The 13,190-nt window shown below is 39.3% G+C and overlaps 1 protein-coding gene across 1 annotated transcript in view; it reads right to left on the reverse strand.

Annotated features, from left to right (window-relative positions):
• LOC140351291 (inactive phospholipase D5-like) overlaps nucleotides 1–13,190 on the reverse strand; it is a 64,937-nt gene that overhangs the window by 12,986 nt on the left and 38,761 nt on the right. The window contains exon 3 of the mRNA XM_072437071.1: nucleotides 3,324–3,510. Coding sequence (XP_072293172.1) covers nucleotides 3,324–3,510 — 187 coding nt within the window. The remainder of the gene's footprint in view (nucleotides 1–3,323; nucleotides 3,511–13,190) is intronic.

Below are 13,190 nucleotides of genomic sequence, written 5' to 3' on the forward strand. Positions count from 1 at the left end.
TCCCATTTTTCAAATATCATAAACGATACATTTTCGGAAAGCGCTCGCGCTTTCCTACCTCATGGTATGGGTCCCTGGTCACTGACGGGTACTTTCGATAATTTTGAGTGGGCTCCGCCCACTTTGTGTTTTTGGCCCTCTATACAGTAATAATGTTAAATTTTTGCATTACATGCTTATATGCACGGAACATGCAAGAGATGGGGAACGTATTCGTGAGCTACTTAGCGCAAATGAGTGCTTTATATGGGGATGACGACCAGGCTCGGGCCTAATAATAATAATAATATTTTTAGCAAAAACAATATAGCCGTTTCCACTATAACAACAAATTATACATCGTTTGAAAGCTCTAAGCCTTCCCGATGCCGCCATGGGGTGGAATCATCATTACGAGCGCTTACGCGCTTGTCACTCCCTATTCCGTCGGGATGCCCCGCCCACTCCCCATAGACTTCCATTGATTTGAGCAGATACAAGCATGGCCCATGCCTGCGGCATGGATTCTCGCGTACGGGACGATGCCAGGAGGGTTTTTGGAGGAATGCAGCGCTTCGCGCTGCTGTTGTCAACAATTAGTGAATGGGCTACGCCCATTCACTAATTGTTGACTATTTCTGTCATAGCAGGAGTAAGTATGCATGATCCATGCCTTCGGCATGGGCTAGTTCACTGTACTTGCCAGGGGCGACGGGGTACCAAACAGAACAGTTGCAACGCTGCCGAAGGCAGCGTTGCAGCGAGCAATAGGCCCTCCGCCCTGCTGGGGCTCGGGCCTAATTAAAGCCTTAAGCGGCATCCAACGGCCCTCGCGGGCCGCCGGCCTTCCGACTCTGCTCTCTGCATTTTACAGAGTTGGCGCTAACGCAATTGTCTAAGAACTAAGACAGCGACACATTGGACATGTACAAAGCTGTGCTTAACCAGTGCAAATGAACACAAATGTCGGTCAAATGCGCAGCTCAGCGCACAGAGACCGTGACACTTGGAATAAAAATATGGATAACTTTTGATGCTCCGCTTGTGTAGATTATTTTCCCCAAATATGAGCTTGATCGAGCTATTGCCCACAGAGGAGTTCATTAAAGTGTGAAGCATAAATGTGAACATTTCAAGGATTTGGCGTTTTTCCCATTTGTGACATATATTTGCGGGTCCGCCACACAGAGACCGTAGCACTTAAAATCAAAATATGGATAACTTTTGATGCCCCATTTGTGTAGATGATTTCCCCAAATATGAGCTTGATCGGGCAATCGCCCTGGGAGGAGTTGGTTAAAGTGTGAAGCGTGAAAACGTGGTCATTTTAGAGATTTCGCTGTTTTCCCATTTGTGACATTTATTTGCGGGTCCCCCACACAGAGACCGTAGCACTTAGAATCAAAATATGGATAACTTTTGATGCCCCGCTTGTGTAGATGATTTTCCCCAAATATGAGTTTGATCGGACAATTGCCCTAGGAGGAGTTTGTTAAAGTGTGAAGCGTAAAAATGTGGTGATTTGAGCGATGTTGCGGTTTTCCCATAGGGATAACATGGGAGGTTTCATCTCATCAGAAGAAGCTATTACTTTCAATCAGTGACTCCCGGCTTTCATTACCTCTGACACATCCTACTGTTTAAAAGCACGTCACTGTGAGTACGAGCGCACAGACTGCCAAAGCTCCAGGCAAGATCTTTTTCTATGACAAAGCTCAACATACCTCTGTTATCTGAAACCTATACTAAATTATGTTTTTATATCACTTGACCGCCCTCTATTTTGATGAGAATAGCAAACAAGACAAAAGGTAATTTGTCAGACTTTCACGCCAGATGCCCTTCCTATTGTAACATGCCACATTGCTGTAACTGAAAAGGGAAATATGGACAAAGTGGTTCATGAAAAAAATGTTTGCTTGCATTAAACTCTTTTTCTAGTGGTTTCAAAAGTCAAATGTATTTTAGTACAATAAAAATAACGTTCTGTTTCATTCCATCTTAAGCAAATCCCCTCAACTATATTGTTAGTAATAATATGTGTAGAAGATGTAAGAAGAAAGAATTAACAAACTTTAAATACAGAGATAACTGTTTTTGCAAATGAACTCTTCAAATATTCTCTTGAATGCCTCTCTATAAGATAAGATAAGATAAGATAATCCTTTATTGTCCACACATGGGGAAATTTCAGTGTTACAACGCAGTAGATACAGGGGGAAAGGACAGATAACTTATAGGAAGTTTTAAAAAAAAGAAGAACTAATTAGCTAGTTAATAGAAGAACTCTTATAAACAAAACAAAAAACTCTCATATCTTAATAGGGAATGGAGGAAAAATAAATAAAAATATTAAAATAAAATAAAATAATAATAAAATAAAGTAAATAATAATAAAATAAAGTAAAGCAAAAATAGCTAGCATAAGACTAAATAATACTAATACGGTAAGTAAACACTCTTATTTACATCAGTTATATACACATGAATATGGCCTTAATTGCTTGTGAGTATGACAGTAATTGCACATGGTTAAGTCAATATTGCACATGAATATGACGGTATTGCACATGATTAAGTCAGTCAAATATTGCACGTGTTCAGTTCTAGCAGTGTTTGTTATAAAGTCTGCCAGCAGCAGGAAGGAAAGACCTATGGAACCTTTCCTTCACACAGCGAGGGTGGATCAGTCTCTCACTGAAGCTGCTCTCCAGAGCGGACAGAGTGTCCTGCAGGGGGTGGCACTCATGGTCCAGCATAGATGTGAATTTAGCCAGGACCCTTCTGTCCCCCACCTCCTGCACCGAGTCCAGAGCACAGCCCAGGATGGAGCTGGACTTCTTGATGACTTTGTCCAGCTTCTTCCTCTCCCTCTCTGTGATGCTGCTGCTCCAGCAGGCCACACCGTACAGGAGCTGATGCCACCACAGAGTCGTAGAAGGTCTTCAGGAGTGGCCCTGTCACTCCAAAAGACCTGAGTCTCCTCAGGAGGTAGAGCTCTAACAATAATATAATATTATGCTCTAACAATAATAATAATATGCTCTAACAAAACAAAAAAACAACAACACATTTTCCCAACCACTCCTCCTATTGGTCAGCCTAAGCACTGCTCTGAATTTTCTGACTATTCACACATACGCCTTGACAATTTTATGTCTTTACCAGCAAAATTCCTTCAAAAATGCAAAAAAAACAACAATAGCTCATTGTGATCTAGAATAACCCCAGAGACAATTCTTGTATTTCCCCACGCTAAAAAGATTGACCTGTTATATACTATCTATAAATATCCACTGATAATTATAACGTGTAAAAGCCGTGTGGTGGGTTTATATGATTACCTGTCTGGCAGCTGGCTGAAAGCTGGACTCATAATCAGAGGAGTTTAGGAGCCACAGCGGTGACACGATCTCCACCACACGAATGGCCTGGTCCAGGAGACTGTACAGCCCCTGTGAGAGCGGCAGGTGGGACGTGCCGTTGTCTGCAAACGGGACATCTTCTGGAATGTTTTCTACCAACACAGCTCTGCAAAACAAACAGACAAAAGTGAGATGAGGCAAAACATATAAAGTCACATAACACTCAAATGTATAGCTGAAGATAATGCACCATTTTGAATATTCCCCAAAGCAGATGTTCAAATGAGCTCGGTGCCACTGTACTGATGACGTCTTTGCCAAGGTTTATTACAATCACAGCCTGGAGTCTCATTCTCGCTGCTTCTCTGGATCGTCACTATATTGAAATAAACAATTTCAAGGACTGATTAAATTACAACTAGTAAGAGATAGGGGAGTACATTTTTGCTGTCTCCTATAGAGGCTACACATTCTGATTTGTTTACTGTAATCATCAGCAGTCTTGGGCACAATAGTTGCAAGGTATAGCGTGGAGTGTAATTACAAACTATATATATATATATATCTACGTAAGCACTATTCTTTGCTGCCCTGCAATTTTCAGCTGATTTCTACACTCAGAAAAAATACAAAAAAAGGTTGATGTTACTGTAAATGTTGTTTTTGAAGATATGCACATTGTGAATATAGAGTATACTGTTTATAATGAAATATCTTCAAAATACAACACTTGTGATTCATTCTACAGACTTCTCACATCTGCCTAATGATTCAACTTCTGTTTTAACACATTTCTAATATGGGGTCATGTAATAAAATGTGAATATATGAATATATTTCTGTGATAATAGTGATATGACGATATTTGTATATTATCTGCATCATTAGTCTAAGAGGAAAATGGCATGTGAAAAACTGTATTTGTTTGTGTGGCGTAAAGATAGGGCAAAAGGAATGTTTACCCTAGGGAGGAGTGTAGCACCCCAGGGGAGTTAGGTAAACACCCATGCTTTATATCTAAGGAAGAAAGACTGTTGTAAAAGACAAGTGCCTTGATGTGAAGTTAACCAATGAGAATGTGACCCGCCTATTATGCCTAAATCCATAATGTGACTAGAACCAACCTGCAAGAGAAAAAACGTCGTGAGACCAAGGAGGGTCGCCAGGCTATTTACGCCAGCCTGGCGACCCAGCCCGAGGTTTTTCCCTTGCAAGCTACACAAAGAGTCTTACGTTTCTGTATCGTTTCATATTCTAAGTTGAATTGTGTTCTCTGTGTGTTAAGGAATAGCATTGGTTTATGTCTAATTTCTTGACAGGTCACTCCAAAAAAATGTCAAGATATTTATTATTTTTGTCAATATTGCCTACCCCTATTAAATAAATGTAGCCATAATGACCCAATTCAAAGTATACATTTTAAGGAGAACAACTTACAATCCAAAAATGCTTTAAATCAACACAAGCAATCAATTAAAAAAAAATCTTGAATAACATTAAGGAACGTAATACACCAGAGGAGTATTAGTGCTCAGGTCTAAAAGATTGGACTAACCCACACACAGACAGAATGCTTTTTGACACTACCCGCTGTGGGCAGGACATGGATTTAACAAGATCTTAAGTCAGCCATATAAAACAATGAGAAGGGAAGGATTTGTCAAGTCAAGTGCTCAGCAAGGGTGAACGGCGCGGTCACAATGTCGGCGCCACCTCGCTTTGATTAAGGGAAGCGATGCCATAGAAACAGAGCTGACCCTGCCCACAGCAAATCACAAAGGAGCATGGGAGCAAGGGAAATCTATGACGGTAAATCAAGTTATGGTGAATACATGGCAGTTCTATGCAATTGAAGATACCAGTACTTTTAACAAGTGAGCAGATAAAGATAGAAATAAAGGTAAAAAATTGTTGCAAGGGAAGCTGCGACTGAATAATGACATTTTACTTTTTTCCTCCTGGCTAATTTTATTTTATATAGTTTTGCGTTTTGTTAAAATTGTTGTTGTGGGTATTTTTTCATTTGATAAATTATAATTTTCTTTAAAAGAAAAAATACAGAAATTAGAAGAAGAATTCACTAATAAATAAATAAATCAAATGTTATTTATTTATTTATTTATTTGACAGGGACAATGCAATCATACATAGTTACTAAACAAAGCTTGCATCTCTGTATCTGTATTGTGTATATATATGTATATATATATATATATATATATATATATATATATATATACAATATATATATATATATATATATATATATGTGTGTGTATATATATATGTATATATATGTGTGTGTATATATATATATATATATATATATATATATATATTATATATAGTGTATTTACACTGTGTAACTGGAGGCTGATGGTCCGCCAAGGCTTTTAACATGTATTGCCATGCATTTATTTTATGTTTATATGTTTATGTGTTTATTGTTCAAAAATACATGTAAAAACATACTTTGACACTGTGAGCCTGCCCTGTGACTTGGCCTGGTCGCGTCAACTTGTTGTCTCCATGGAGATAGATACCGCAAGTCAAATTCAATATTGTGGAAAGTAACAACATCACAAGACAAGTAGGTGACTAACTAAACACCCAAAAGTGACAGAGTGCACCTTTAACTCAGCGATAAGTTCAAGAAAACCTATGCCATCAACAAAAGAAAGTATGTGAAGTTGGCATCAACACTCACTCTTGGAAATATGCTCCCGCAGACTCAGGCAGATGATGTATGTACAGAATGGTTCATCTATGACTCAGGGGGAGGTGAGCTGCACCCAAAAGGCTTCATCGTGATAATGAGTACTTTTGTAATAATATACACCTCACATAAGTGAATAAACATTATGCCATGCTCAGACATTTTGAACAAAGTAAGTAAACATTATGAAATATATATGGATCTATTTTGTGGTGTCTGTCAAAAATAAATTCTGCCTCCTGTGCACAACAACTCAGTATATTTTTGTATTTCTGTGTCAGTAGATGTGTCACACAGCACTGGGGGTAAATGTGTATCGTTTATTCTAAATATAACTACAATCTGTAGTGAATAATATGAATCTTTGGCCTGATCAGTCCTCCAAATACCATTTTTTTCTTTTCTATGTAAGTACATCTCACAGTGTACCACTTAAAGCCACTTGCCTTAAATAAATAAAATACATAATATAAAAATAAGAATGGAGGCCAGGCTAACTTTGATTACGCCAGGTTGAACAATTAATTCAGATACACCCTATGCAGCGTGATAATATACTGCCTGATCATATCGAGACACAAAATGCTGAAGTCTATTCTTGGCAAAAATAAAACAGAGTCAGCTTTTGGAAAAGGTCCAAGGGTAAAACTATACGACTCCAACAGCTTACGATCCAAAACCACTGATGTCCAATAACAAATCCCTTTTGACCTTAGAATAGCATAATATAGGAATGGTCCAATATCATATCTGGTATTCGGCTTGCTGCTGTTGCTGTAACCCTAACCGTCATTTTCCGACATTTATATTTAGATTTAAAAATCCATAGCAGCAACTCTTTATGTTGAAGTAAAGATCACAAATGTACTTTTCAGTTATAAATAAGTAATTAAAATAATAGCAGTGTATTTATGGACATAAATACAGGACTAAATACATGGACATAAATACAGGACATAATTTTTTCCATGTTTCCATGTTAATACACGACCATATTATTTGCCTAATGGCGCTTCTATTTTCATTTTTACGGAGTTATCATTATTATTATAATTTTTTTTATTTATAATTGGCGCCAATTATCAGACGATTGGCTGATACCGATATTGGTGGATATCAGTCTATGTTGTCCGATTCCAATACTTAAACTATATATAACGCCCGTCCTTAAACATAATTTAAACTTTAAATTGCACACAGATAAATTGTATAGGATTTGTTTAATTGGGTTAGCGCTGAGGTCCTGTTGTAGCACATTTTGGCATTCCATGTATTATCTCTGAGACCAGCTTAAAACTATTCTGCCAACTGCACCGTAAGCCTTTTAAAGTAGTGTTTGGGATGAATGTAATTACAATAGTCACATTTATGGCTTGGGATTGTAGGGCAGAGGATTTGCTTTCATTTGTCAGTCATAGAGCTTGACGACTGAAGTACTGGCAGTAAGTAAAAGAAGTGTGTACCAAAATAGAAACAGTGATGAAATTATACAGAAATTAAGATTAGCGTCTTTTGAACAGCACCTTCTTTGTGGTAAATGACACAGAAAACTGGGACAGGGACAGTAAACACGTCATAAAAAGACACAACAAGGACGGATTGAAAACAGACTGGGGAGGCAAGGTAATCTTGTTGTGGAAAAAATGCTCCCGGTCGACTCTAATGGGTCCTGGACATGATGAATGATGATTGTGAGTGTTGTGAACAGCCAGACAGTATTTTGTATTAAACCTGGAGTAAGGAGGCGATGCTGTGATTTGAGATGTTTTGTTTAGGCAGCATGTTCTGTTCAATTTGTTGACTCCTGGGTGTCAATTTACATAAACATATATAAAAAGAAACTGTCTCTAACGTACAACTCTTGTGTCCAATACAAAATTGACCCAGTATCAAAAATGTAGTGAGATTTAGACACGGGCAGTATATCAAAATGTAGATAATATCATCACTGATTTGAAGATTTGCAACGCTACTAAAAAAGCTGGTTTAAAATGTTGGAAACTTTAAAATAAGGGTATATGGAGATGTTTCTACAATCGTCTGATGATTAAAACTCAACTAATACGTTAAAACACAATTTTCTGTTGGACTGACATAATATCGTTTGATCACCAATGTCAGGAACTTAGTATCGAGAGCAGCCCTAATGTGATGCAATATTTATCTATGTAGTTTTATCCATGGTAAAAAGACGATCAACTTTCATCCAAAAGTCATTCTCAAACACCAAATAGTTTTATCCATGGAAAATTTAAAACTGAGCATACGCAATTAACAACAATCAAATCAAAATAACAAAATTGGTTCATGACTGGTGTAGGCAAAAGCAATCAAGTGATTTAAACCACATTTGTGAATCAAAAGTAATTTAACTACAGCCAACTGGAAGTCGAGATAATAAATTGTGTAAAAATAGAGTTGACGTAATTCAAATGGATGTAAAGATGATATTATCACAATATTAATTTCACGGTACAATATTAACTGTGATATTGAAAAAATACTACTTTTTCCTTTTAAACTGCCTTGACAAGCCTTTGGTGTAGTAAGTCATAGCCTATAAAGGAATAATAACAGTTCAACACTTCTTCATCTGCCCTGAAATAGAAGGAAGAACCATGGTCTTTGCACTTCCCTCTGTATTTTAGTTTATTATTCCATATATTGTGACAGCCCACACTATTATTTTGAGACTTTTGGTGATAGGATAGCACTTTATTTTGCTTATTGTTACATCTATAATAATTCAGGTATATGCATGGTTACATGTAGAAACAGTGTTGAATAACATTATTGCTTCCTTCTTTGCTTCCAACTTAATCAGTCACAAAAGACATACCAATTAAAGCTTTGATTAATGAATTAATTTTGATAATTAATGAATGTAATTATTTGTAGGACTGGTTGACTGATAATCAGATGTGAAGCTTGAATAAATTTGAATCTGTCAAGAAGTTCCCCCCTCGAGGAGGAATAAGAATGCAGCCTATGAAAACCTGGATTTACAGACAAAGCAGTTTTTAATAAGCAGCTGTCTAATTTTGCTTTATTTTGCCAACAAAACCTATTCCCTCTGCGCAAATTGTAAATCATTACCACTGATAGTCATTGATTTGATTGACTACCAGAGGGATGATTTACATTATCAACAATAATCACTTAAGTCTAATTACCCTGATTCTTTATTGAAGCCCTAAAACAATATTAACTTCCTGTAATAGGTGACCCTTAATGATCGTATTTTGTCTCTGCTGCTGCACATTGCACAACCTTTCTAAACTGCTGCATCGGATTTACACACTTGCACTGGCCATAATAAATCACACCAGAGCGTTGTAATAATCCATGTCATAAAGCCAAATACACACAGAAAACATGCGTGCTGCACTTGTACAGCCGTAACACCAGGTCAGGTCGAAAATTACCATGGCAGAGGGGGCTGCTGACAACTGATAAATTATACACTCTCTCTTGCTCTCTTGCTCTCTCTCGGGGGTGCTGGCCTTCTGCTGAGGAGTGGACATTAATATGGGTATCACAGAGCTGCGGCCTGTATACTGCTGATATGGAGAGATAGGGTTTAATTAGCTACAACTAACAATGTGTTGTAATCTATACTCCTTTAGTTAGTACATGTTACATCTGTAAATAATCAAACGCTTATACATTGACTGCACTGGTTCTGTTTCCTGAACAGCCAGTCCCTTCTACATTCTGTTCTAATGCAACCATAAGAGGGCATCAGAAAACTCTCAAATCCAGAAAATGGATTCTTGTAACATTCAGAACAGAATACCGTATTTTCCGGACCATAAATTGCACCTTTTTTCATAGTTTTGGCCGGGGAGTGACTTATACTTATTTATACTTATATACTTATACTTATACTTATATACTTATACTCCGGCGCAACTTATATGTGATATTATTTGTTATTTTCACACTTGCAACCGCATTTCATACTCCAGTACAACTTATATATGTTTCTTTTCTTCTCTATTTTGCATTTTTTTGGCTGGTGCGACTTCCAGTCCGGAAAATACGGTACATAACTTAATGACCTTAGATGTATAGAGTTTAATGCTTTGCTTGTTGATTCTGGAGAAATCTGTTTCAAACTTCTCATTTCCTTTTTTCCTCGTAAGCCGCCATATTTGTTTGGGGACGAACAGACAATGCGGTTCTCTGATTGGTTAATCTGCCTGTCAATCACGCCTATTTGAAATCCAAGAGACAGCATGTGAAAGAACAGTCAAAGTGCTATTGTCTTGGCTGGTCTGGCAGCTGGTTCTTTACCGCAACTGTAACATACAAGTACTGTAAGAGAGAAGGGCATAATAAAACCACTAAAAAGTCTCTCTGATTGAAAATATTGTATGAGTCAAAAAATATTGGTTGCTAGGTGCATTCAAGCGAGAAGGTGCTAAAAGCGATACAGATTTTGAGCGTCCACTATGGTCAGTGTGTTCTTGCACAGCGGCTCGGGTGAATCAATACTAACTCACTTACCCACTGTCTGGCACGGGGCTGGTACACATGTTACACAGGAATATACTTCACTTTGGACAGTATTATGCAATGAAGGGTTTGCTGACCTCCTAAGTGCAGCTGTTCCACTCAAAGTTTGGAAAATGCTTAAAAGAAGACAGATTCAATTATTTGTTTATTGTAAGAATTGCAGGTTTTATAATGTGTTTCTTTCTGATAAATGATATAAAGTAAAATGTACTACATGCCCAATTAATACAAAATGAGTAGTAGTAGAAAAAAGGAGTTACAATAATTTGAATTTGCTTACACGTTCCCGTAAGCAGCGGAGGAGGTTGAGTTGAAAAGCAAGAATTATTTGTTTGAGAGAGGATGTTAAATACTTTAAAGGTCCCATAACATGCAAAATCGACTTTTCAGAGCTTTTAACCTTCTTACATTGCTATTTGTGCTTCATATATATATATATATATATATATATATATATATATATATATATATATCTGTTCTGCGCACGCTGTAGAATAAACACCAGACAGATTTATTTAGTCTCAAAGTAGTGTTGATCTGAAGTTCTATCGTTTCTCACTCACTCGCGCGGAGCAGCGCAGCGCGGAGCAGACAGCTCTGGGACTACGTCACGGGTGGGCGGGGCACACACGCGCTCTGAGACTACGTCACGGGTTGGGCGGGGCACACACGCGCTCTGAGACTACGTCACGGGTTGGGCGGGAGAGCCAGATCGCTCTTCGCAAGGGTGGGGGCGAATATCAAACCAAGCCGTCTGCATTTCCGGGTTGGTGAGGGGGTCCAAGGTCTGGGTGATATTTCTTAACTATTATGTTAAGGGTGTTGCACAACACTTATTATTATCAATTATACACTTAGGATAGACTACAAAACGTGAAAAAAGCATGTTATGGCACCTTTAATGAACATAATAATAATAATTTGGCACGATTTATAGTAATGTATATCAAGTGTCATTGTGCCTTGGGTGGAGAGAGTAAGAATATATATTTTTTTGATGACATTAGATTTTTTTCTTATTAAAAACAAATGAAAATGATTTATAATATTAATTCCTTCAACATAAACAATACACACGCAAGCATATAATTTATAACTTAAATACTCTGAAACTCTGAACTCTGAAACTCTGAGCTCTGCTTCGACACAAGATTGTTTGTACCTAACTATTAAAAAAGACCCAAAATGATCAGTGACAATTAGAAATACAATCCATCCATCCATCCATCTTCTACCGCTTTATCCGGGGCCGGGTCGTGGGGGCAGCAGTCTAACCAGGGACTCCCAGACTTCCTCCTCCCCAGACACTTCCTCCAGCTCCTCCGGGGGGATCCCGAGGCGTTCCCAGGCCAGCCGAGAGACATAGTCCCTCCAGCGTGTCCTGGGTCTTCCCCAGGGCCTCTTCCCGGTGGGACATGCCTGAAACACCTCCCCAGGGAGGCGCCCAGGAGGCATCTGGAACAGATGCCCGAGCCACCTCAGCTGGCTCCTCTCGAGGTGGAGGAGCAGCGGCTCTACTCCGAGCTTCCCTCGTGTGGCCGAGCTCCTCACCTTATCTCTAAGGGAGCGCGCAGCCACACGGCGGAGGAAACTCATTTCGACCGCTTGAATCTATGATCTTGTTCTTTCGGTCACTACCCAAAGCTCATGACCATAGGTGAGGGTAGGAACGTAGACCGACCGGTAAATCGAGAGCTTTGCTTTTCGGCTCAGCTCCCTCTTTACCACAACAGTCCGATGCAGCGACTGCATCACTGCAGCCGCTGCACCGATCCGCCTGTCGATCTCACGCTCCATCCTTCCCTCACTCGTGAACAAGACCCCGAGATACTTGAACTCCTCCACTTGGGGCAAGGACTCTCCACCCACCTGGAGAGGGCAAGCCACCTTTTTCCGGTTGAGAACCATGGCCTCGGATTTGGAGGTGCTGATTCTCATCCCAGCTGCTTCACACTCGGCTGCAAACCGTCCCAGTGCAGCTGCAGGTCCGGGTTTGATGGAGCCATCAGGACAACATCGTCTGCAAACAGCAGAGATGGAATCCTGTGGTCCCCAAAACGGACACCCTCCGACCCCTGACTGCGCCTAGAAATTCTGTCCATAAAATTATGAACAGAACTAGAAAATACCAGATATTACAAATGACAGAAACTTGATCTTGAGTAAATTCAACTGATTGTGCAGCTTGTAAGGCATGGCTTTAGGGATCATCTCAAAATGGGTTGAAGCTGAAAAGACTTAATATTTTTCGTCTGGGGGTTGAACCTACATTTCATCTTTTTGTTGCTTTGAAGCTTCAATACATCGTTGTGGCAGTCATTGTTTTGAAATGCTAAAAAACTGCAACGAGCATTAGGCCAACATTAGGCGGCGAGTGCGTGCGCGGAGCACGGCGGGTGCGTGCGCGGGGGCTACGGGGAGAGCACAGGGGAGCACGGTGCGCCGTGGCCCGCGCAAGGGGCGGAGAGATTATGCTCTAGTAACGTGCTACGCACTGAGCGGAAGAAGAAAACAAAACAAACTCCGCATGAGGTTTCAGCCAATCACAGAAGACGTGAGATTCTCACTGAGACGAAAGCGTGTGTTCTGCTTCTGTCATTCTGACATCACGT

This window comes from Eucyclogobius newberryi, unplaced genomic scaffold (assembly GCF_026437365.1).
Source record: "Eucyclogobius newberryi isolate DKJ021-1_F unplaced genomic scaffold, fEucNew1.0.hap1 SCAF_8, whole genome shotgun sequence".
Taxonomy (NCBI): domain Eukaryota; kingdom Metazoa; phylum Chordata; class Actinopteri; order Gobiiformes; family Gobiidae; genus Eucyclogobius; species Eucyclogobius newberryi.